Here is a 27,619-nt window from a genome sequence, read left to right as displayed (position 1 = left end):
GTTGCTAACGAGGGCTAGCGGTGTCTTATGGCTTGTAGCCTGATTATTTTGGATGCACGTTACATGTTTATGCTTTTGTTGTATAAGATTTTATAAATTGTTTGCATTGAAATCGAACATCCACAAGTATGAAATCCTAAAATTTCCGTTTATTTTCTATTAATCGTACATTTTTCCAACTTACGTGTTTGTTTTTCACCTAGAAAGCACTCGACACTCCGACTTCCAACATAAATAAAAACCACCATAAGATAATTAAAGGGACAACGAGGAGTTTGTATTTGGTTATAAAAAAGTCTCATATTAATGTGGATGAATCTCCGCTACCCACACTTGTTAACTCATTGAGTGCCGCGCTCCTTTCCAAAGTTTTAGTCAAGTGTACCGGCAATTTAGACCATTTTTGACTTTTTATGTAGAGCCACAGTGTATTCTATATTATTGCCACCAACACATACTGTGGCTCAATTGAAAGGTTTACCTTAATGCTTCAAGTGGCCACAAACCGTTTGTTTCTACGTGCCTCCGTTCCTGAGAAAAGTCAAGCTAAACATGGCTGGGTTTCACCAAAATCCCTCCTTTTTTTCTAGAAAAGGAGATAGAGCGTCTTTTATGAAAGGTGCGCTGTTTGTGTCTGTCGCTCTTCTGACACTCGCATTTCTGGATCAAAGGGCTCGTATAAGATAAATATATACAACAGTTGTTGTTCTATTCACAAAACCACCATCGGGGGCGGGGGGGGCGCCACTAAACAACAATAACACAGACGCACCGTGCCGTGTCACAGCTTCTCGCCGCGGAGCGTGAGGGTCAGTCGGCCACCGCGGCTCGGGAAGACCGGTCCCGCCGGTGGTCGCGGTCCTTCTGTGGTTCGGGTCGGTGATGCCGGTCTGCTTTGGCCCAGAGACCATCAGATTTTACCGCGGGAGGACTTTGGGGAGGACACGGTGTTGCTCCAGATGAAGACCGGGCGGACTGTCGGCTGAGAGCTTCCTGGTTCAGCTCCGAGCAGCTCGAGCAGCTGGAGCAGCAGCGCGGGTGAGAGCAGAGCAGCTGCGCTGCAGCAGCTGCTGCATCTGCATGCAGAACTCGTTTGCAGAAGCCGAGTTATGATAAAAACTTCCAGATCATGAGCTGTCATGTGACTTTGATCGTCATCTATTTCAGTTCTCCTCGTCGTAGAGTCCCCAAATTTACATATAATGTGTATTAAAGTGTCTATTTTCATAATTTAAAAAAAAAGCAAAAAACGTAAAATTACGTTTTCGGCACTCAACGCATGGGAACGAAAAACGAGAAATTACGTGGTTGGCACTCAATGAGTTAATGGCTCCATTTTCGATAAATATATAGTTTTGTCTCTATCGTTATTTTGTTATTTTAAAGCAGTACTAAAGAACTTTCAGTTTTGGTTGAGTTTGGCGGCGCCTGTGGACCAAAGCGGTAGTGTTTTGCCTGAAGGAAGACTCCATTTCCCATGAGCACTAGCGTGAAGCCCTGTAAATATCCTGCATTAAAATTAACAGAAGACATCAAAACTAAGTTTCTGTTTCCAGTGGATCATTTCAAAGTGAAAACACAAACATAATCCATTGCTAAAGTGCCGTTTTGCCTGTTCCCTCCTTGTTGTGACTCGCAAAAGTGAAAGTGAAAGTAAAGTGAGAGCAGGGTTCCTACCATGCTCCTCAAGCTGCTTAGTGCCAGAGAAAGAGATACAGACCCCCTCAGACCACGACAGAGGTGTCATTCAACTTGTTGTAAGTCGATGTATCATCACAAAAGTTATGAAAATATTTTATGAAGGTTGAAAAGTTACTTAGTGCTGCTTTAATTAATGGTGGAAATGCTGGGCGAGCCGACCATCACTATATTCACCCTTTAATGATGATTAAAAAGAGAGAGAAAGAATTAATGGGTGTTCACTATATACTAATTATAATTATATACTAATGAGAAGTTGTGTTATACAGCATTATTTATATTTCCACTTCCAGAGCCATGTTGCTATGACATTAATTAGCCGTTAGTTGCATCTACACTGACTGCTGCTTGTAAAAACATAACGTAGTCCTGAGCCTTTTTGTGTCACCACCATATACACCTCCCTGTATAAACATAATTATAAAACCCTGAGTCACATCCAGTGTTTGGCCCGAGCACGACTTCCTAATTAAGTGGCCCTCTTTTGTGAAAGGACAGAAGTGTCTTGGGGATAAAGAAAGTGCTCAGCCATGGAAACAAAGAGACAGAAACAGAGAGAGAGATAGAGAGAGAGAGAGAGAGCGGTCCCACAGCTCCGATCTGCTGCCACACACACCTGAGAATTCACCGCGTGTCTGGGGATCCCACATTTACCTCCGACTTCACGTGTGAATCATAAATGATGGTTGTCTACTCTGCGCTGATATCAGAGGGATGGGCCAGAAAACATAAAAGACAGATTTGAATTTAGAGTTTTTACTTGTAATAATAAGATGAGACATTTATCCATCTGTGCTGCATGTTAATTAGTTTTTTCTTCTTATCTCATGTCTTGTTGCTAATATGCTTAGCTGTTCAGGTTTTAACAGTGCTGAGAGGCTAAAGGAATGAGACAGGAGATAAGAAACGGCTTAAGGATTTCAGAGATAATGCAGTGCACACACACACACACATACACATGCATACAGTGTGTGTGTGTGTGTATGTGTGTGTGCTATCCCCATTTATCACATTTCATAACTGCAGGGAGAAAGCAGCATGATGCAAAAGTGGGATTTTTTAAAGTCAATAAACTGTATTTGGTGTTTTGTCAGCTAAACCCCAGGAGAACAAAGGAAAATCGCACACTTTACAATAACACGCACACACACACACACACATACACACGCTTCACGCACACAGAGGGGGTACTTTAGTGCAAAATGTCCTTTTCTCTCCTGCAAAGCTTTAATAAAAATGATTGTTTTTCATTAACGGGATATATCGCTTTGTCTCTCCTAAGGTTTTGAACCAGAACAAATTAAGATCAGACTCGTACATGCAGCTCCGACAGACCAAGACATTTTCATTTCCACTCCACTAAATATAAACTTGCAGCTCTTTCCTACAAAATCTCTCTCTCTATTTCTCTGTCTCCCTGGAAAAAGAAGAAGAGTTGCAGTTTTTTTTTTTTTTTTTTTTGGCTCAGTCTGTGACCAATTCCATTGCTGCAGGACTGCATGAGCTAAAACTGTAAACTGCTCCTCAGTGTTAACAAGAGGGAGACATATTGAATAGACTGTATTGATAAACACAGAAATGCACAACAGTGGCCAACAGAGCTTAACTCATCAGATTATTTAACAGCCATGATTTAAAGAACGTGCATCTTTGCTGCAGGTTATGCAACAACCTCACTGTGACATCATAATGATATGCAAAAACACAATCGATCCTTTCAGGGAAGCACACGCATGCTCTTAATACTCTGTATCCGTCAGTTTCATCATCACGGATAATTCATTTCCACTTTATTTAATTATTTTTTAACATTCTGCACTTGAAGTCTTTTTTTTCCTTCCCTTTTTGATGTGTGGGTGTAGAGATTTACCACGGCAGCCAATTCTGCATCCACACACCAACCCTATACACAGTCAGTCAGTCAGTCAGTCAGTCACATTCAGTACATACAGATCATGTGTTCACACTGAGTGGGCATCTATTAGTCTGCAGAGAGCTGTGTGTGTGTGTATGTGCGTGTCTGTGTGTGTGTATGTGTGCAGCTGTTGGCAGGCAGCGTGGAACTTTTACCTCCCTCAACCATTTACATTTATTTATAGATTGAAGCTATTGATCTCATATGCACCAGAGCTCTGCTGCCATTTTACATATAGGAGCTGATGCTGCTGTCGGTCGTTGTTCTCCCATGTTACAGTTGATCATTAATATTTACTGTATTATAGTTCATTTTGTTGATGTTTTACTGTTGCAGTTTACTTTGGTTAGTGTTGCTAATTTGATTTGGTTATTTGGATGTTAAAGGGATAGATAAACATTTTGTCAAATTGGCCCATTGCCATAATCCCTATAGTCATAGTAGTAGGTTCGTTACCTTTAATTGTCGGTGCAAGCTATTTTTAGAACGGCGGAGCAGAGCCGTGAGCTGCTCAGAGCTACTGTACGCTACGGAGGCTCATTATGGGATTTCTTGGTTTCCCTCATCAAACTCATCAAATACACAAACCAACAACTCCACAACGCTCTGGTGGACAAGCTGTGACCTGCACATTCACCACGCTATGAGATAATAACACAACGTTACCACACAGAGTTGTTTTAGAGGGAAATTCATGCAAAACCGCTGATGCACGTTGCCTTCAGGGACAGTTTTTCATCAACAGTCTCTGTATTTACCTCTAAAACAACTCTGTGTGGTAACGTTGTGTTATTATCTCATAGCGTGGTGAATGTGCAGGTCACAGTTTGATGAGGGAAACAAAAAGAAATCCCATGAGCCTCCGTAGCGTAGCTCTGAGCAGCTCACGGCTCTGCTCCGCCGTTCTAAAAATAGCTTGCACCGACAATTAAAGGTAACGAACCTACTGCTATGACTATAGGGATTATGGCAATGGGCCAATTTGACAAAATGTTGAACTATCCCTTTAAGCAATTTTATCAGTCACTTGTGAAGAACTTTGAGTTGCATTTGAAGTCTTTAAAGCGCTTTGTAAATAAAGTTTATTGTCTGATTTTTCCCTTTTGCTGCAGAGCTGCACACTGACTCTCTACTAACTGAGTGTTAAAACAGAAATCAGAACTGACAGATTTCCTGTGCAGAGGAACCGACTGTCTGAAGTCAAGACGGTAACGTCCTCTGTCCTCAGTGTCACAGGACTTGATACATGAGCGTGTGGATAAAACACACACACACACACACACACACTCGGCTGCACACGAGCAAACAGTTCATTGTTTTCTGAGAAAGCCTCGCTGCTGCGTAGTAAAACACCCGGTGGCATCCTGGACCTGCAGCAGCGGCTCCACCACCACCACCGCTGACGGATGTGGTAGCTACTCTGCTAATTGGATTTGATTTGATTTGATTTCCCCTGGATAGCAGAGCCCAGCAAATTCTCCAACTGATTCCTGCTCTGTTTACTTACCCCTGGCTGTGTGTGTGTGTGTGTGTGTGTGTGTGTAGTGTACGTGTGCATGTGTGTTGTGTGCGCCTGTCCTCCGCGTGTCTCTCTGTGCCAGACGGTCTGAGAATAGCCTGTCTGGAATTTGACTCGTTGTTGAAAAGCTCGACCAATTAACAGCTCTGTTACAGTGGCAGTGGTTCGACACCTCTGGACGTAACAACGACCTTTCAGCTTCTCTTTCACGCACGCACGCACACGCTGATCTTGATCCTCCTGAAAGGCTGCTGGACGTGTCCCTGAACGCCTCTGTTGTTGTTGTTGAGATGTTGAACTTCTCTCTGAGAACACCGCGGCTGCTGGTGACTGAGGGTTAGGGGGTTATAAAAGAAACTGTGCTGCTGAGAGGACAAGAAGACCCTCCGTCCTCACACGTGTCTTTTGTGTCTCTGTGTGTCCCTTAGAGGCCGGATGAGGAGGTGGTGGTGGACCAGGGAGGCACCAGCTCCGTGCTGAACATCCACTATGAGAAGGAGGAGCTAGAAGGTGAGTGGTCTGACTCTGCACGGATGGAGAAAGTCATCAAACCTCTGGACTTAAAAATGTGATTTGGGTTATTTTTTGGTGCTTGGGGAGGTCTCTGGGCCACGTATATACTGCCCCATGCAACAAACTGGTCATAAACGGAGAAACGCACACCGCCCATTTGTAGAAACTGTCTCTTTAAGACGAGCGGATAGCACTTCCTCCTTTCTGTGATGTCACACACAAGGTAACTCCGCCCACCGTGACCAGTTGTGTTTTTTTTTTTCAATTTTTATGAATACAGCTTAGGTTTTAGTTACTTGCCTGTGATTGGTCCGACCACACGCCACTCAAAAACAGTGAGCCAATCAGAGGAGAGGTTCTAATTCTCTCTTCTGATTGGCCAAATGACCTGTGCCTGCTAGAGCTCCAGAAAGAGGCAACAGAAAGGGGCAGTAGAAACGATATTAAGCAGATCACAGGTACTCAAAACCAATGGTACATCTTAGGGATATCAGCAGGTAAATAAACCCAGAGAAAAGTGCACAGCATGAGGCCTTTAAAGGAGAATTCCGGTCATTTTTGACCCCTAAATCGTTGTCCTGATGGTCACCCAGTGTTGGATGGAGCAAAAAACGCGACTAAAATTGATGCAGGCAAACCAGAGTTACCATGGCTACCCGACGCTAGCGATAGCCACAATGCTAACCTATGGGGGCAGTTCTTTCAACCACAACAAACACTTAGAAAACAATCAAACATCTCTGGTACATGACTGGAATCCTTAGAGACACCACTGAACTCATATAAACAGTATAAACTTTGTGTTTTTGCATGTTATCACTCACCTCAGATAGCCCAACTCTGAAACATCCCAGAAAGACATTACTATCCCATCACAGAGCGCCTGCTCTCCCCGCCACAGAAACTAACACTTTGTCCTTGTTGTGATGATTTCTTTACAACAATAAACGGTGGAGCAGTGCAGTGGTAATGTCCATAATATCTCAGATCGTTTATATTTGTAAATAAATCATCACAACAAGGAAAAAGTGTTCGTTTCTGTCAGGAAAACGAGGAAAAAAGGCCAGAATTCTCCTTTAAAGCGCCCATGTGTTCAGTTTTTTTTTTTTAATTGCTGACGGTTTTGCTGCATGTCTGTAACTGCAGCTGTGTTGCCATTGATGACTGAAAGGGAGCGTTGTGCTGGCATATAATAAGATAATGATTGGTACAGTAGCTGATCAATCTGGGTTTCCCCACTCCCCAGTACAAACATAGAAAATATAAATACAGGCCCAGAACAGTTTAGGATTTACCGGTGGAACATCCACTGTACTGTGAATGCAGTAAAAAAAAAAAGAAAAAGCAATAAATATGTCCGCATTCTCACATAAAGATGAAGCTGCAGGGCTCAAGTCTTAGACCTACAGGCTTAGAGATACTTTATTGATCCCAAAGGAAATTCAAGTATCCAGTAGAGAAATATATATACTGCATGACACAAAGAAGTGAGAAAGAATATACACCGACTGTACACATCCTTTTGAAACTATGTCAATTCATATGTTGTGAATAAAATACAGAAAAAAGCCGGTGCATATTCTCATTTGCCCAGGTCATAGTATTTCAAAGGAGGTTAAATCGAAAGCAACTGGACTTAGTTATTTGTCTAGGAAGACGTTTCACCTCTCATCCAAGAGGCTAAGCCTACAGAAAAAAGGAAAAACTGTACCTAATTAAATATGCATAATGTATAAAACTGTAAAACTGTGCAAAGGAAGAAAAAACTGTAGCTATGCAAATGATTGTTAGACAGCCGGTGCAGCCATTAGCCCCACGGTGCAGTGATACCTGCACATGTTCACAGTGAAGGTCGTGGTCAGGTAATGATTTACAGTATGGCACGGTCATGTTGTGTCCTCGGTTCTTGCCTTCGTCCTCCACCTCCTCTCTGTCACCCTCTAACTCAACCTCCTCCTCCTCCTCCTCCTCCTCTCTCTGCCTCCATGTTTGTTTTCACAGTTTTCATTGCAGCTTTTCAGTTTCTGCAGAAGTTTTGGTGCCAAATTCTGGTGTGTTTTCTTAATGTTTGCAAGATTTTAGTCTTCAGTGAAGTGTCTAACATAAAAAAAACGGGTGAAAAGCAGAAAATGTGTTTTTCCTTTGCTTCCTTTCTGAAGCTCTCGATGCTGTGAAGCCTCAGCAAACAGAGACTTTTCTGTTTTTACACTTTCATTTGCAGAACTCTTTTATTTGTTGATTTCCAGCTTTGATACAAATTGATTTTTATTCCAAACTGTGGCTGACATAACAACATGTGCATGATGAGTAGTCTGTCACTACCAGTGACCTTTGCAGCTGCAGTTTGCATTTCATTATGAGAAGATGTTATTCTGCACAACAGCAACAACTACATGACTCATACTTCCTGAGCTCAACAGATATTCTACATGCAGACACTTTAAGTTGCCACATGACGACATCCATGAGTATTTAGGGGCCAAAGTGCGACGTCTGACTGATGGAAACACTCATAAAGAATCTCTGTAGTTGTTATTGAAGTTGTTGCTTGAAGACTCAGTGAATCTAATTATCCTGCACCACAGGTGTCGACCTCGCTCCGCTCAGCCTCCAACGGCTCATCAATGCTTTATGAGGCCAAACACTGAGATGATGTGAAGTTTTCTCCATAATTAAGTCATTCCTTATTGGTGTGTGTGTGTGTGTGTGTGTGTGAGTGTGATATTGCCTCCTTCATCATCAGTGGAGATGGATACAACTAAAACATTAATAATGAATCCTGCGTCTATTCAGATGAGTGTTGGGGGAGGGAGGTGTGGGGGTTATCTGTCATCATCACAGTAGGGGAACAGGTGTGTATAAGTGTGTATAAATGCATGTGTGTGTGTGTGTGTGTGTGTGTGTGTGTGTCACTTGGCCCATTATCACTTCCCTGCAGGGATAATAACATGTTTAGTGATGGAGAACTCAGATGAAGCTCAAGAGTTTTGTCTTGTATCCTCACTGCACCTCAAGGTATTTTTATCGACATTTTGTTTAAAGGTATAGTACGTAGGAATTGCCCCCATCTAGCGGTGCGGTTGCATATCTGAACGTATTCTTGATGTTGCATTCAGGTGAAATGGGGCAGACGTCAGACAGACAACAGACGCTGCATGTAACAGGATAAACAAGTGTCTATGTAAACAAGTGGTCCGCCAGCACGAGGCAAAACAATACAGGCAATGTGACAACATGTTGTCATGGTGATGTGGTATTGTTTTTTACCGTCTTTCTCTGGTGGAGTAAAATGACATCCGGTTGGTTTGCCGACGGCCGTCTGCCTGACTGCACCTGAATGCAACACCAGTGCCTCCGTCCTTCCTCACATTACACAGTGGTGACAGTTTTAACAGGCCGAGCCCACAGCTCCGCTCAGTTTCCGTGGTTACCTACGGTCACGCCGCCACTCAATGTAAAAAATGGCGATGCAACATGGCCGCCTCGGTTCGGTGCGTCGCCCACTTATGTATTTGTAACGACTTGTAACAACTCATTCTAGTGCTGGCGGACGTCTGCCCAATTTCACGTGAATGCAACATCAAGAATACGTTCCGATATGCAACCGCACCGCTAGATGGGGGGAATTCCTACATATTATACCTTTAAGTGGAAACACACACTTATGTACATACACAGACACAAACACACACACGTCAAATTTTTATTTTCTGCCTCTTTTTTATATTGTTGAAGCTTTGATATCGAGTTAAACTCTGTTACTGTCGGTGTCACACACACACAGACAGACACACACACACACACACACGTTGAGCCTCTGGTTATCGCAGCATGTTGAACACTCTCACACTGAATGCACTGATGATAATTACAGATGGCAGCGGTTTCCAGACTAATGTGGGGCAGGAAGCAGAAACTGTTGTTCCCAGATATCTCCCTGTGGAGATTCAGACCAGCACCTCTCTGTCTGTTTCTGTCTCTCTCTCTCTCTGTTTCTCTGTCTCTTTCTCTCACTTTAACACTTTCACTCTCTTGTTCAGCTCACATTTGATCCTTCACCTCATTCTCTTCTCTTTTACTCTGCCTTTACTTTCTCAGTTTTTCCATCTCGGCAGCAGGAAGAGGACAGATTTAGCCCCGAGGAGGATGAAATAACTATTTATTTGTGTGGATGAAAAGCACACAAACACAACAAACCAGTGAATTAGACATACAATTATACAGGACAGTGTAGGATATGGACGTTATTAGACTGAATTATTAGATGGGATTAAATGTTTGGACAAGGTTTTGTTTCTATGGAAGTTGTCACAAAATTCTAAAAAGCCTTTTGTGAAGTTGAAACTCCAAAAACCCAAGAACTTTTATATTCAATAGATGAAGTGACTCACAAATCTCTGAAGGCCAAAGAGAAAGCTGTATTCATACAGAACAGGCAGGATGTTTTGGTTTGGGATCTCCATTGGTTAAGAGACCAAAACAGAAAAATGTGGTTTATTTTGTGAGTTTCTTTGTCTAAATGGACCTCGTCCTTATTTATGTATCGATATTTAAATCTACGCAGTTCAGAGAGAAGCTCATCAGACAGATATATAAGAGATAAGAAGAACACGCAGTAACTGAACTGTGCAGAAACTTTATGGCTGTTTTTTGTATTTTTAATGGATGGATAGAAACTTTAAAGGGATAGTTCAACATTTTGGCAAATTGGCCCATTGCCATAATCCCTATAGTCATAGCAGTAGGTTCGTTACCTTTAATTGTCGGTGCAAGGTGTTTTTAGAACGGTGGAGCAGAGCCGTGAGCTGCTCAGAGCTACGCTACGGAGGCTCATTATGGGATTTCTTGGTTTCCCTCATCAAACTCATCAAATACACAATCCAACAACTCCACAACGCTCTGGTGGACAAGTTGTGACCTGCACATTCACCACGCTGTGAGATAATAGCTCGACTGAACAGACTGAGGAACTCTTTTGTCCCTCAGTCTGTCAAACTGTTAAATCAGAGTTTGGTCTCTAAGTAGACTAGGGTTCATGTACAGACTGAGCACTGGGTGTTGCACCAAGACACATTGTAATGTTGGATTTATGTTGTGAATGGAGTTAGGAGGTAGTTTGTGTTTCTCTTTAAATGTGACCTTTGAGGGTAACATTTATGCTTTTTGTAAATGTGTGTTTTTGTATTTTGTTATTATTTGTGTGAAACTTGGACGTCATGGGACGCAAGACAAATTTCAGAGTGATCTGACAATAAAGTATTATCTTATCTTATCTTATCTTAATAACACAACGTTACCACACAGAGTTGTTTTAGAGGGAAATACAGAGACTGTTGATGAAAAACTGTCCCTGAAGGCAACGTGCATCAGCGGTTTTGCATGAATTTCCCTCTAAAACAACTCTGTCTGGTAACATTGTGTTATTATCTCATAGCGTGGTGAATGTGCAGCTCACAACTTGTCCACCAGAGCGTTGTGGAGTTGTTGGATTGTGTATTGATGAGTTTGATGAGGGAAACCAAGAAATCCCATGAGCAGCTCATGGCTCTGCTCCACCGTTCTAAAAACAGCTTGCACCGACAATTAAAGGTAACGAACCTACTGCTATGACTATAGGGATTATGGCAATGGGCCAATTTGACAAAATGTTGAACTATCCTTTTAACAATAAAGAACGTAAATGTAAATCTGAGGGGCAAAGGAGATGATAACAATTATATTATCGTAAAAAAAAAATGACAAGAGAAACAACAGTAAAGGAAGAATAAGAGTGAGAGTGTGTAGAAACATTAACACAACCTCTCTGTCTCGTGTCCAGGCCATCGGACGCTGTTCGTGGGCGTGCGGATGCCGAGGCAGAGCCACCGTCACCACAAGCCCCACGGCTCCCGGCACCGCAAGAGAGACAAACGAGCAGGAAGCAGCAGCGCAACGCAACAGAGCGAGGGAACGGACACAACCACCGCCTCTCATGGTAACACAACACACACACACAGACACACACACACACACACACACACACACACACACACACACACACACACACACACACACACACACACACACACACACACACACACACACACACACACACACACACACACACACTCTTGTTAGGTTAACCTTTTCCTCACAGTGCTGCTTTCTTTAAATCTCACACGTCATCTCGTCTGTTTGTGAGTTGAGAGCAGCTCCGTGTGAAACCTACAGGATAGTTAGTGGATGCTACACAAAGCCTGTCAATACTGTAGGCATTAAGGCACGCACACACACACGCACGCACGCGCGCACACACACACACACACACACACACACACACACACACACACACACACACACACACACACACACACACACACACACACACACACACACACACACACACACACACACGCATAAAGCACTCCAGGGTGAAATTGACATGTCCACTAATTAACCACCGAAGTGTAGGAACTAGTGTGTGCAGCATCATGTTGTCAGAGGCATTTGTGTACGTGAGAGTGTGCTCATATATGTTTGACTGTGTTTATTATCTGGAAGCAGAACAGTCTTTTTTTTTTTTATTATTCCAACAATCACATTTATTTATTCCCAAACATATTAACACATAATTGCTACTGCCCCAAACCACGCAGAACAAACCTCCACTCACCTAACAAACACAATAAAATAAAAAGGAGCTGTGTTCCTCAATACGCTGTTAAACTTTAACCCAAGAAAGTCTTTATTTGAGCACACTGCCGCCACAAACAGTGGGAAATCGTGCCCTTTTCCTTGTCACATTTTATGTAAACATCTGGTATGGCACTGTTGAATTCATTCTGTTTAACTGGAGTCGTATAAGAACACATTAACCAGTTGTACAGTAAAGATTTTAGACGTGTGTTCAATGTTAGTGCTTTCACTGCAAAAACTCAAAATGTTTCCAAGAATATTTGTCTTATTTCTTGTCAAAATGTCTCATTTCTAGTCAAAACTAATCTCTTTTCACTTAAAATGAGACTCATCACGTAATAATGAACTTGTTTTTAGATAATTTTCACTTGTTTCAAACTAATTTTCACTTGAAATAAATTGAAAAATCTGCCAGAGAAAGGACGTTTTTTGTTCTTGTAATAAGAACGAAAAACTTGCTCCACTATCAGATTTTTCTACTTATCCCAAGTGAAAATATGCTTGAAAGAAGTAAAAAGTGTCTAAAAACAAGCTACTTTTTATGTGATGAGTCTTATTTTAAGTATGATGAGATTTGTTTGGACTAGAAATTACATTATGACTAGAAATAAGACAAATATTCTTGGTAAGATTTTGAGTTTTTGCAGTGTTGGAAGAAGCTTCTCAACGTAGTTATATTCTCCTGTAGAGAGAAGAGTCATTTAAATGGGATGTAAAGACAAAGATAAACAGGATTGTGTGTGTTTGTTGAAGCCTGTTTCAGTTCAGCTCTCATCCTCTCATCCTCTCACCTCGTCAGACACGCCGTCCCAGAGGGTCCAGTTCATCCTGGGCACAGAGGAGGATGCTGAACATGTGGCCCACGAGCTGTTCACCGAGCTGGACGAGATCTGTGTGAAGGAAGGCAAGGATGCTGAGTGGAAGGAAACAGCCAGGTCAGGATCTCCTCCGGGAGCCGTCGGCAACAATAAAGTCTCTGTCAGCTCCATGGCGCGGTGCTGCTTCTAGGAAAAAGTGTGAGAGTAGTTACATGTACTAAAAGCTTAGAGGATCGTTTCCCGGTCGGTTTACTGCAGGCACAGCGCTCCAGAGGGAGAAATGAACACGAGGTGACAATGTTCAAACCTTTATTTATTCTTGAAAGGACATTGAGGTTTTACGCTCATTTGCAATGTCGTCGAGATCACAGCAATATTCAAAGCAAAACACAATGCACAGCATAGGATAAAACACAGTTACAAAAGTTAAATACAGCTGATTCATTACAAAATTTTAAAACAGTTACAGACTGTGGTAAAGAGGTTTGAGATGATATTTTTATAATGTTGATAGGATGGAGGAGCATTAATTTTAAGTGTGAGTTGAAGATCGTTCCAGGCGGCAGTACAGGGGCATCATAGCAAAATGCAGATTTACCAAGTTCAGTTTGTACCCGGGGGACTTTAAAAGTAAGCCAGTCATTGGAGCGAGTTGAATATGAACCTTGATTTAAATCTAACAGTGTTGTAATGTATGGTGGGAGTTTTTCAGTAATGGCTTTAAAGATGAAGAGATGCCAGTGATTGTTGTGTCTTTCTGACAGGGAAGGCCAACCTACTTTTGTGTACAGATTACAATGATGAGTGCTATAACTACTGTATCACCGGTAATGAATCTAAGAGCAGAGTGATAGACCACATCTAGAGGTGAAAGAGTTGAAGGGGCAGCATTCCTATAAATAATATCACCATGGTCCAACACTGGCATAAAGACAGCTTCAACAATCCTCTTTCTGCAGATCATAGGGAAAATAGATTTATTTCTGAAAAAGAAGCCAATTTTTAAGTTTGCTAGTGAGATTGTCTATGTGAAATTTAAAAGTGAATTTTTCATCAAGCCAGATACCTAGATATTTAAACTCAGTGACTCTCTGATAGTGGAGCACATTAATGAAAAATCGTTCACTTTGTGGTACAAGCGCCAAATTTGGTACACAAGTGCTTTTGGACCTACTATCTCATAAAAGTACGTTGCCCACTTGAACAAACAAAGTGGCCACCATTTTTCAAGATGGCCGCCATTCGAAGTGGTTTGAAACAGCGTTTGAACTATATTTTGATTGAATAGTCCTATTCTGATGGTTTATACATTGAAATATGTGTTTTTGCACATGAGAAATACAACTCTGCATTTAGAAAATCAAAATTATTGAATATTATGATGATACAATGCGAATTAAATGAAAAAAACACTCACAAACAAAGACATTAGTTTCACTTAAAGCTTTTGGACCTGTAAGCTACTTGTAGGGGAGGCCACGTAGAGGCTGTCTTTGTCTCCCCCATTTTTTTTTTTTTTTTTTTGTATAGGCTATTTTTTTTTTTTTTTTTTTAATTTTTAGATAACGGTATAAAAACACAGAAAAGGTGTCAAAGCATAGGCTGCATGTTTTACGATCCAGAACTTGAATCAACATAACTTAAAAAATAATAATACAAATATCCAACTCAAACATTCAACCTAAACTTGGTTGTTCTATTTTCTTAGCCCTCACATGCACAGGCACACAACTGTGTGCACTTCAGGCCGAAGCGATAGCATTTGCATCGTCCTTGGCATTCAGTCTTGCAGCCACATTTTGTCAACTGCTCACAAGTCTGAGCAATGGGTGGAAGGGTTGTCCAGAGAACTTGCCAGATCTGACCATCTTTTTGCCAGCCCCAGTTGGCAGGACTTTCAGTTTGCATTTTGCACACTGTTGCTTGGCCCCATATGCAGGCAGCTTGGAAAGCAGACCGTTTCACATGCTGAACGAGGGATGCGCTTGTTGGTGGAATGGCATCATAAGACCTTTGCTTCCGAGCAAACAAGTCCAGTCTTGCCTCATCAACCTTGCATGTAGTACTTTGCTTGTCATACATGGTGATGACAAACTTCTCAAGGATGTTGAGGTCTGCATCTTCTATGATAGGTGGGTATTGGCTGAGCTTTTTGAAGACAGGACTAACTTCAGGGCAAACCTCCCATGCTTGCCATGCACTTTTCTTGCTTTTACCACGGAAAGCTGACACAACATCGCAGCCAGTGAAGGCATGGAAGAACAGCATGCCACTGGATTTCTCTGGGCCAAGATTCACCACCATATCATGAATTGGCAATCGTTCACTTCATGGTACAAGCACCAAATTTGGTACAAATGATGTCCAGGACATACCTTCTAATAAAAGTACGTTGCCCAGCTGAAAATCCAAGAGGGCCGCCAGTTTTCAAGATGGCCGCCTCGTCAAACGCCAAAAAAAGGTTTTCGAGGTAGAACTTGAATTAACAGAAGAATGTTAATGATCCAAGCATCAAAATGAATGTATTATGACTGGAATAACTCGATGGTGTCAATTGAATTCCAATATGGCCACCAATTTTCAAGATAATGGCTATTAAATGACTAAAAAGTAGCGTTTTCGCGTTTTTTCTTCAGTTTTCTGCAATGATCTTAAGTGAAAATCTGCAGAATTCTGAGGGATGTGTTTTTTGTGTGAATCATTTGTGAAAATGTGTCCAAACTTTTGACTGTCACTCACCACACACACACACACACACACGCACACACACACACACATACAGCAACACAAGCGTTCTTTACCAGGGCACACTGGTGACATCACTGCTGTGAGACTCAGCATGGGGTTCAGTGTCAGCTTGTAGTGTACTAACTGTAGTTGTAGTTTACTAACTGTTGTAGTGGTGTACTCACTGTAGTTGTAGTATACTTTAGTGTCCCAAATGCTATCTAATAAGCCCCTGTATAGACTCAACTAGAAGTTTAGTTAGTTGTAGTATTGTAGTGTGTGTAGTGTGTGCGTGTGCATGTGTGTGTGTGTGTGTGTGTGTGTGGTGAGTGACAGTCAAAAGTTTGGACACATTTTCACAAATGATTCACACAAAAAACACATCCCTCAGAATTCTGCAGATTTTCACTTAAGATCATTGCAGAAAACTGAAGAAAAAACGCGAAAACGCTACTTTTTAGTCATTTAATAGCCATTATCTTGAAAATTGGTGGCCATATTGGAATTCAATTGACACCATCGAGTTATTCCAGTCATAATACATTCATTTTGATGCTTGGATCATTAACATTCTTCTGTTAATTCAAGTTCTACCTCGAAAACCTTTTTTTGGCGTTTGACGAGGCGGCCATCTTGAAAACTGGCGGCCCTCTTGGATTTTCAGCTGGGCAACGTACTTTTATTAGAAGGTATGTCCTGGACATCATTTGTACCAAATTTGGTGTTTGTACCATGAAGTGAACGATTCGGCTCAAAAATGGACTTAAGCAGCCCCACTATGAATAGTAGAGCCATTTAGCGTAGATAGGTGCAGGCGGTTATATTCTGTGTTTTTGGATCTAGTGAATAGCATGAATTTTGTTTTATTTGAATTTAATACAAGTTTAAGTTTGATGAGAGCTTTCTGCAAATGATTGAAGGAGTGTTGAAGGTTGTCCATAGCAAGCTGTGTACAGAGTCAGCAATACAGTAAATTATTGTGACAATGTTCATTCGTTTTTGTTGGTTCGTTGCTGATCAAATGTCAAATCTCAGAATCACAGCCTGATGTCAGACGTCTCCCTCGTCTGTGGTTGACATTTATGTCGAAGGATTTTTTTCCAGAGAGAAAAAACGGTTTTAAAATCAATGTAAATAATGTGAAGCTGATTTATGTTTGTGCAGGGAGGAAACACTTCTTCTGCAAAGTCCTCAGGTCGGATCATCTGCCTGTAGTGAATCTTAAAAGAGCCGACGTAGAAAGTACAACAGCTCTTTATACAGAGACAGTGAACCTCAGGCAACGACAGACAGAGCCATCATGAGATTAATAGAAGATAGAAAAAGAGAAGAAAACTGCAAACAGATTTAGTACCGGCTTTATTCTTGTTAGAAGCGCCGATAACAATGCAACAAAAAAAAAACAAGAACGTCTTATTAAATGTTCAAATGAAATGTAAATTCCTGGCTTCTTCTGAATTAAAGATGACGCTTGATATAATTTATTATTCATCATTTGCAATGATTCTTTGTACATTTATGCAGAGGGCTGTTTGCTGCCAACCCTCTAACCTCCTAACCCTCCTCTGCAGCTCAATCTCCTCACATTTAAAACCAGTTTCAAAGTTTTAAGTTGTAATTCGACCAATAGTTTTTATGCTCTGAGTGACTAAAAGTGGATAAATGTAGCTACGAACACTTCAAACTAACTCTTGTGTGTCTGTTCCAGGTGGCTGAAGTTTGAGGAGGACGTGGAGGACGGCGGTGAGCGGTGGAGCAAGCCGTACGTGGCCACGCTGTCCCTGCACAGCCTGTTCGAGCTCCGCAGCTGCATCATCAACGGCAGCGTGCTGCTCGACATGCACGCCGACTGCATCGAAGAGATCGCCGGTGAGACGTCAAACTCGTCAGAACCAGAGCTTCATGTCCAATCACAAACGAGCTCATAGGACGTAATTTTAAGCCAAAAAAGGGGTCAACGTTGAACAAATTGCAACAGAAGCAAACTCAACTGATTTTGTATCCTCAACATGTCCTGAGTGAGGGAAAAAAAGCCCTGAAGAATCCCACTAGGGGAAAGTTTAGAAAAAGACCCAAATATATCCCATTCAATACGCTTATTTTTCTCACGTGAAAATTTTTAACCTTTAGATATCACCATGAAAATGACTGAGTTGATTACTTACATTAAGACAAACAAAAAATGTATTACAAGTTTTTGGAAATTCTTTGTTAACATGAGCACATTTGCATAAATCTGCATAAATTCCACCGTTTTGACTGCATGGGTATTGGGTATATATAAAGGTGCCGTGGTGGTACCAACATGAAAATTGGAATGAGTTGACTCCATCGGTCAGCCGACAAGAAACCACTTGAAATTTCAAGATGACTGCAATTTTTCAAGAATCCGTCGCTTGCTACAGTTGGTAAGCTGACGAAAGTGAAAGTAAACTCTGTGACTTGGTCCGAAGTTTCAAGACAATACACAGGTCCCTTTAGGATCCTCTGGAGTCAACTCATTCCTATTTTCATGCTGGTACCACCACAGCACCTTTATATACATGTGCCGTCAAAACGGTGGCATTTATGCAAATCTATGCAAATTTGCTCATGTTAACAAAGAATTTCAAAAAACTTGTAATACATTTTTTGTTTGCCTTAATGTAAGTTATCAACTCAGTAATTTTCATGGAGATATCTAAAGGTTAAAAATTTTACCCTATTCATGTGAGAAAAATAATTATTAGTGTATTAATGGGCTATATTTGGGTGTTTTTCTAAACTTTCCCCTGATGGGATTCTTTTGGGCTTCTTTTCCCCTCACTCAGGACATGTTGAGGATACAATTACATGCAGAATACATGCAATATTCAGGTTAAAGTTTGGCAAAGTGGCCCATTGCCATAATCCCTATAGTCATAGCAGTAGGTTCGTTACCTTTAAAGCTGTACAGAAAAGAAATATGAATTTGAGCCCACTGTGAGTCTTAACATTAGTGTAATACCTCATCTATCAGACAATGTAGCCCAAACTTTGTGCAAAATTCTATTTTCGAGTAAATCCAGGATAAAAGTGGGGTAGTTCTTTCCGCATTGGATAATACAGGCGCACGAATTATGCGTCACGCTGCACATGATTCATCAGCCACTGATATTGGATCTATCATCCGTCAATCAAACGTCTGAGACACGCACACACACATTCGTTTTCCTTACTCGGGTAAACTTGTGCGGCAACTCATGGAAACTCGTAGAAGGAGGCGCGACAAACAGGACAAACGGCCATTTCTGAACACCTTTACTGTAATTGTCGGTGCAAGCTATTTTTAGAACGGCGGAGCAGAGCCGTGAGCTGCTCAGAGCTACGCTACGGAGGCTCATTATGGGATTTCTTGGTTTCCCTCATCAAACTCATCAAATACACAATCCAACAACTCCACAACGCTCTGGTGGACAAGTTGTGACCTGCACATTCACCACGCTATGAGATAATAACACAACGTTACCACACAGAGTTGTTTTAGAGGGAAATTCATGCAAAACCACTGATGCACGTTGCCTTCAGGGACAGTTTTTCATCAAGCAGTCTCTGTATTTCCCTCTAAAACAACTCTGTAGCAGCACAAACGTTTGATTGTGCAGGGTCACACTACACTACACTACACTACACTACACTACGCTGCGCCGTGTGTGAGCGTCTTTATCTCTACAGTGTTTAACTGGAGTAACGCAGCTGATCCAAGAAGCTCTCTGAACTTCTGCTGAACCTGATTTACATAAAGTCTACACACAGAAGAACACACTCATTTGCATGCAAGTGTGCAATTAACTATACACAAGTGACTGGGTAAGTCCATGAGTGTAAATATGACCAAAACACTCCACACACACACACACACACTGACACCGACACAGGTTAGTCTCTGATGTGCAAATGCATTAATTTATTTATGTACATGACATCATTTACACACACACAGACACACAGACACACACAGGGATAACACCAGCCTGGTCACGCTCCATCTCTCCGTCTTCCTCATGGTCACACTGTGACAGGTTTATAATAGAAACAGCCTTGTTGTTGTTGTTGCCGTCGGTCGTTTCTTCCTCCTCTTCTCCTCCATCTCTCTTCCACCTCTTCTTCTCTCCTCCTCCCTCTCTTCTCCATGTGACTCCTGCTGCCAGCAGCACCTGGACTCTCTGAATCCGAGCCAGCATGGTTAGAAGACGAAAAAGAAAAAGTTTTGTCATTTATTTAATTGGTTATTTTTGGAGGAAAACCAAAGTGGAAGAACAAACTGCTGCTCTGACCCTCAGCTGATGATTACTGTTGATTGTCAAGCATGAAATAGAAAAAATAAGAAGATGCTGCGTTCAGTGACAGTGTTGCTGCCGCTTACCTGCCAACCACTGTCAAACTTAAAGGGATAGTTCAACATTTTGGCAAATTGGCCCATTGCCATAATCCCTATAGTCATAGCAGTAGGTTTGTTACCTTTAATTGTCGGTGCAAGCTGTTTTTAGAACGGTGGAGCAGAGCCGTGAGCTGCTCAGAGCTACGCTACGGAGGCTCATGGGATTTCTTGGTTTCCCTCATCAAACTCATCAAATACAAAATCCCAAAACTCCAAAACGCTTTCGTGGACAAGTTCACAACAAGACACCACGCTCACCACAGTTGGTCAATCAATCAATCAATCTGTCCATCGATACCTTATCAGAATGTCCCTATTGTCCCACCAAAGTCTGATATTTGACAAATAACATTGTAATCAGAATAAAAAGTAACTTACTTGAAATATAAAAATATAAATAAAAGCAACAACTGCAGTGTGTGTGCACTGTGCACCAGCTCTCTGATCACTGTGATATTAGAGCATGAATCCTGACAGACTGGAGGAGGTTGATCACTTGTTATCGTCTCACATTAAAAATAACTGGATCCATCTCTCAGTCTGTGAAGAGGAAATGGAGACTCCATTAGATCGACAGGCTGAGTTTTCTTTTTTTTTTCTTTTTTTTCCCCATTGAAGCCGAGGCTCCTTTGTGTCACTGTCCTTATTAACATGGCTGATTATGAGCCAACACATTAGCACTGGCCTTGAAGTGTGCTCGGAATAAATGAAGGCACCGCAGCGTATGTGTGTGTGTGTGTGTGTGAAGCTGATTGACTTTGCAGAAGGAAAGGAGAGAATGAAGGAAGGAAAGATCCAGTGCTGACTCAGCAAAAAAAGGAGTGCAGCAGTAGAGAGAGAGAAAGAGAGATGTAGAGATGCTGATTATTCACCACAGTCCCACATGACCAGATGTGTTAGACGCATATTGACCCAACCCGTCCAACACGCAGCTCTGCTCTGCTCTGCGCTGAGCGTTTACATATCGACCCCCAGTCTGAGCAGATTACTGCATATTCATCCCCAACGCAGCAATTAAAGGAAAAACAAATAGTTCTTGACGTTGAGCCATTAGAAATTCCTTTTTTTTACTAACAAGGTTGTTTATAGTCCAGGCAAAATAAGTGTATTTTGCTGCTTGCGGCTTTATGGCTTCTTGACCATAACTCAGTTAGTGTTGAGCTCATTTGCATATTCAGATTCATTTTCCAAGAAACTTTTAATAGAAAAAATGTTACTTTTCATGTCTACTTTCATTGTGTAAAGTTTCATTGTCGTAGGAGTAAAGGGAGAAAAAAACAAGCCTATTCGGGTGTATTTTGGGCATATTCCATTAGTGTATTGCTCATTTACATATTCAAATTCATTTTAAAAGAAACTTGTAATACAAAAAATGTTACATTTCATGGAGACTTTCATTATGTAAAGTTTCATTGTGGTAGGAGTAAAGGAAAAAAAAAAAAAAGCCCCATTGGGGTGTATTGTTGTATGGCCTTATTGGCACCATAGACTTTATACCAGTGGTTCTCAACTGGTGGGTCGGGACCCAAAAGTGGGTCGCGGACCCGTTCTGGATGGGTCGCGGACAGCTGGTCAAAAAAGTAAATAATATTTAATGCACATCTGATGTTGGACATGTCTTTTATTTTGAAAAATAACTTATTTTGAAAGGCACGAGACACGTGAACACATGCAGTTGTAATGCTCCTCCTCAGTTTCTTATTATTTGCTCTGAATGCAAAGATATCAGTTTCTTATTAATGTGGCCTGAATGCAGTGAAAATACCTTGTTTTGTGGGTCTTTATTTTGTGCAATTTGTTATTTATTCACTTTTGTGAATATGCTCTGAATGCAGAGATGCATTAGAAGTCAAATATATCATTTTGTTGGTCTCCATTTTGTGCAGTTTGATATTTTTTAATTAACTTATGTACATGCAGTTGTCATGGTCCTCCTCAGTTTCATTCATGTGCCCTGAATGCACTTTGCTCAATAAAGAGCTAAATTAGTTTTTAAAGGCTTTTAAAAAATTCTTGGTTTGAATTCTATAAAAGTGGGTCGCAACTTAATGACCATGGGACAATGTGGAGCCCAGAGTGAGACTAGTTGAGAACCCCTGCTTTATACAGTAAATCAATCTTGATTGATGAGAATTTAACATATTTCCCCAACTAGGATTTCTTAGGACTTTTAGTATGTTGTTCTAGACACCTCATAGAAATGATGTACGGTGAAAAACATTCTGTTACAATTAGTTCTATTTTGGGGTCCAAAATGAGCTGGATTGCCTGGACTATAATGTCAGTTTAATATGAATGAGTTGATTGTGTTTGTGTTTGTGGTGTTTTGTGTTGCAGACATGGTGCTGGACCACCAGGAGGCGTCCCACGAGCTGGACGACAGCGTGCGGGTGAAGGTGCGCGAGGCTCTGCTGAAGAGACACCACCACCAGAACGAGAAGAAGAAGAACCTGATGCCCATCGTGCGCTCCATCGCCGAGGGAACGCGCAAACAGTCCGAGCCGCATCTCACAGGTGGGAGGAGCCGTTGTCAGGACGACGGGTACACTGTAAAAAGAAAAGAAAAGAATCTGAAGTGAAGTAAATTTAACGTAATTTGAATTTGTGATATTAACAATGAAATTTCTAAGTTTGTTTACACAAATAAGTCTAGTTTTTAATTCATTTATGAAAGAAGCAAAGTAAACAAAGGGACATTTCATAAATAAAATCTTATGTTCAAGATCTCAACTACAGAAAAAATGTGTTATCAGCAATTATTGGCAGTGAATTATCATTTCTCATTTATTTATTTAACAGAAAAAATAAAGTAATTCCTATGAAGACCAACTTTGTTGAATCTAAACAATAAAATTAGGTTTATATTACTCAGATTTTTTTTTTTTTTAAGTATATTTTTTGGCTTTTTGCCTTTATTTGATAGCACACAGTAGAGATAGACAGGAAAGGGGGAGGCAGAAGAGAGGGGGAATGACACTCAGATTTTTATATGTACAAAAACAAATGAGCAGTTTGAATAAAGACTAATCTTTCTTGATCTACATAACTGAATTATGCAAAAAGTTATGGGAATAACGCCGCCCGATCGCCATTTATGGTCGGAACGACGGTATCTGATCTTGAATCAGGAAAACTTAACAGAGCAAGTCCAAAAATGTTACTGTAGTTTTTTTTGTGGGATGTTCTCAGAGAAAAGCAGCACAAACTGCAGATAAAAGTTGATGCTGGCTGTGATCACAAAGCTGATTGAACTCACAGTGCAGTTGCAGTTTTGTTGCACACGTTGGAAACTGTGTGTAGCAGGAAACTGTCAGATCTGGACCAGGACGATGAATCCTTTTTCTTCTTTCACATCAATCAATCGATGGATGTGGAGCTGAAACACTGGCCAAACATGAAGGAATTTAAAATAAGGTCTAAAGCATATCTTCCTCTTTCTATAAACTTAAAAAAAAATGTTTTATTTGATTTGTTAAAGCAGAAGTAAGTGATCCGGTGGTTTTGGCTAACTTCCTGTCAGCAGATGGAGTTAGCAGTCCCCGCCCTCGTCCCTACGTCACCACATTCACGCGCATCCCTTGGCTGCACACACAGAGAGGACTGCCCCTTTATGCCGTTCTCTCTCCTCATTCGATAAAGGTTGTACTGTAGGATACAAGGAAAGTTTTCTCCTCGGCTCAGAGCAGAGCAGAGTGACTGACAGACCCGTGTTTCAGACCAAACACTCTATAGAAGTGATTGCTGTCTGAAGATACAACTATTTAAGACTTATATTAACACAATCATTCCGCTTACTTCTGCTTTAAGTTAAAAAACATTAAAATACATAAAAGAGTTAGCCTAGAAATCTAGCTGCCCCCTAGCGGCAGCAAATCTCTTTGCTCCGTAGGTAGGTCTAGAAACGAGCCATAGGAACTTTTTGAGTCTGGAACACCGTTTGTGTTCACCAATCACAGCGCTCTATCTGTTTAGAGAGTCGTTGGGCGGCTTAACGCCATGACGACATACATTTTAATTGGCTTGTCAGGCTAACGTCATCCTGCTCTTTGCTCTGATTGGTCGTAGCGCTACCCTATTGGTGCAGAGGCAGTTTGAAAGACAGCCTTCATCTAGACATTTTAATGATATAGTCTGGCTATAAAAGAGTTTGAAATAAACATAAAACTAAACTAAACCAATCCAAAAAGCATCACGTGGGTGGACTGACAGCAATAACCTGCAGAGGAGACGACAGCAGGATGATCGATGTGGAGAAGCCGAGCTGTTGAGCTGCTGTGAGGCTCTGGTTTATGTTCTGTTGGGAAACTCTGGGTCCTGGTTTTCATGTGGATCTTCACTGCAAAAACTCAAAATCTTACCAAGAATATTTGTCTTATTTCTAGTCAAAATGTCATTTCTAGTCAAAACAAATCTCATTATACTTAAAATAAGACTCATCACATTAAAAAGTAGCTTGTTTTTAGACACTTTTTAATTCTTTCAAGGATATTTAACTTGAAATATGTAGAAAAATCAAGCAAGTTTTTCTTTCTTATTACAAGCACAAAAAACTTCCTTTCACTGGCAGATTTTTCTACTTATTTCAAGTGAAAATTTGTTTGAAACAAATGAAAATGATCTCAGAAGAAATTCATTTTTAGGTGATGAGTCTTATTTTAAGTGAAAAGAGTTTAGTTTTGACTAGAAATGAGACATTTTGACAAGAAATAAGACAAATATTCTCAGAAAGATTTTGAGTTTTTGCAGTGTTATCAGGACACATCCGACCCACCTGGACCAAGCACACCTGCTTCATGGAGACAGATTCCCTGGTGTTCTGTACAGTCGAACATCTGACACGTCCGACTCTGACTCTGTCACAGCTGTTTCAGCACCTGCACAACATCAGACAGGTGTTTTTTTACCGTTGTGGCTCATCGGTGTATAATCGCATAAATATCACATCTGACTTTCTCTTTCTTTAGTCAGACAGTTTTGTTTCTTATAATAAAAATCTCATGGAGGGAGAACAACAAATGAAGAGAGGAAGAAACTAAAAGCAACAAAACAAAGTGTCTGTGACGCTCGTTCAGAGGCCGAGTGCCAGAAACCGTTCTCCTGTCCCTCTCTGAGCAATTGGGGCGATGTATGAGCAGCTAAGCATTTCTGCCTTCCTAATTCACTTTGCAGTTGGCAGGCCAATAAATATATGCACTAACTCTCCATCTCTCCTCCTCCTCCCCCTCCTCCTCCTCCTCCTCCTCCTCCTCCTCCTCCTCCTCCTCCTCCTCCTCCCCTCCTCTCTCTTGTTGTCACAGCCACGTCTCCTCAGCCTCCTCCTTCAGCAGAGCCGTCCAAGAACGGTGGCGGACACGACGGTGCTCAGGTGGACCTCAGCAAGGTAGAGCAGACGTCACAATTAGGGAGAGCAGCACTTTTACCATGTTCAGGGGAAAACTACTGTAAAAGCATGGTTACAAGCAAACCAGACATGTGACCACCTGTGACCTGTATATAATAACTGCCGGGGCAACCAGTTTTTATTTTTCAGTTAAAGCAGAAGTGAGTGATCCGGTCGTTTTTGCTAATGCTGCATTCCAGGCAGGCTTTTGAAACCGTAAATTACAGCTTCAAGTCACAACTTACGACTTTGTAGCGTTCCAGGCAACCCACTCGTGTTTTTCCGACCTGTTTTACCTGTGAAAGTCACTATAACGGCCACTCGTAACTTCTGACCCGTGAACTCGTACCAGATCGAACTGGTACCACTTCACAGGTCGGAAAAACACGAGTTACGAGTTTCCTTGAACGCACCGTAACAGTCCTCGTCCATACGTCACCACATTCACGCGCATCCCTTGGCTGCACACACAGAGAGGACCGCCCCTTTATGCCGTTCTCTCTCCTCATTGGATAAAACTTGTAGGATACCAGAAAAGTTTTCTCCTCGGCTCAGAGCAGAGCAGAGTGACTGACAGACCCGTGTTTCAGACCAAACACTCTATAGAAGTGATTGCTGTCGGAAGATACAACTATTTAAGACTTATATTAACACAAAAATATCGATTACTCCTGCTTTAACTGTACACAATGTTTTTTGTGTACGTCATTTTGGTTCTAGAAGTACTTACATAATTACAATTATGTATTACATTTCATGCAATATCTACACACTTCTGCTTGTGCAACTGGGTGTAATGGGCATCGTGCAATACAACCTGGTACCTATGCACTCCTGCAGTTTAGCACTTGTCACTTTAACCCAACACTTATGACAATAAGTACACAATCCGGCACATTTACATGTTTTTTTTTTTTTTGTCATTAAAGTTTTTTATTTAATTTTTTATGTAAACATATACAAGCAGACAGTATTGTATAACGGCCCATGATAAATGCTCATATTTGAAACAACCAATCTAAACATTCATCAGTTACATTCACATCAGTGCAGTCAGTCATCACATTTGAGAAAGCGGTCCCATGACCTCTTGAAATTATCCACATCATCATTGATTCTGGCTAACATGTGTTCATATGATACAACCTCCAACATTACCTCTATCCATTTTTTAACATCTGGAGAGGATGTACTTTTCCATACTCGGAGAATCATTGGAGCAGCTGTAACAACCCCTAACTTTATCACTACAAGGTTATATTTTGGTATATTGGGCAGTTCTGTTTGGTCTCCCAGTAGGCACAATCTTGGTGATATCGGTATTGTTAACCCCACCCATTTCCCTATATATTCAAGCACTTTTTTCCCAGAATGTGTTAATGAATTTACACTCCCAAATAGCATGCAAGTATGTTCCTGTTTCTTCTTGACATTTCCAACATAAATTATTAGCTAACAGGCCCATTCTATAGAGTTTAGATGGGGTGAAATAAAACCTATGTATTAATTTGTACTGGGTAAATTTCCCCCTAGCCTCCTTTATATATTTCCCTGAGTTTGCTAATATTCTTAGCCAGGTTTCATTATTCAATTCAAATCCTAGGTCTTTCTGCCAGACATATTTCAAATTTTGACAGATGTTTTCCTGTAACCCATTAAAGATTTTGTAAAATACAGCTGCCTTGCGTGTTATATCAGGTAATTTAAGAAATTCCGTCACTGGATTCTTGTCTTGAATGAGTTGACCCTTAGTTATACTGTCTCTGATTTGTAAGAACTTCCAAAAATTATTTTTACTTTCCAAATTGTATTTTTTCTTAATTTCTGAAAAAGAAATAAACACTCTATCAGAGTATAGGTCATTTACATTACATATTCCTTTCATAAGCCATTGCTTCCAGTAAACAGTCTTTTTCCCGATACGTATGGCAGGATTGTGCCATATAGAGGCATATGATTGTCTCATTTACAT

The 27,619-nt window shown here is 41.1% G+C and overlaps 1 protein-coding gene across 1 annotated transcript in view; it reads left to right on the top strand.

Annotated features, from left to right (window-relative positions):
* Positions 1-27,619, top strand: part of slc4a8 (solute carrier family 4 member 8) — a gene marked incomplete at both ends in the record, with an annotated part of 97,309 nt that overhangs the window by 15,898 nt on the left and 53,792 nt on the right. The window contains 6 exons of the mRNA XM_083971200.1: positions 5,564-5,645; positions 11,467-11,622; positions 13,123-13,258; positions 17,577-17,737; positions 22,605-22,781; positions 25,565-25,647. Of these exons, the coding sequence (XP_083827326.1) occupies positions 5,564-5,645; positions 11,467-11,622; positions 13,123-13,258; positions 17,577-17,737; positions 22,605-22,781; positions 25,565-25,647 (795 nt within the window). The remainder of the gene's footprint in view (positions 1-5,563; positions 5,646-11,466; positions 11,623-13,122; positions 13,259-17,576; positions 17,738-22,604; positions 22,782-25,564; positions 25,648-27,619) is intronic.

The sequence above is a fragment of the Trachurus trachurus genome, assembly GCF_905171665.1.
Source record: "Trachurus trachurus genome assembly, chromosome: 5".
NCBI classification, from domain to species: Eukaryota; Metazoa; Chordata; class Actinopteri; order Carangiformes; family Carangidae; genus Trachurus; species Trachurus trachurus.
Note: the sequence above shows the minus strand (reverse complement) of the source record. Positions and strands in the feature narration are given on the sequence as shown.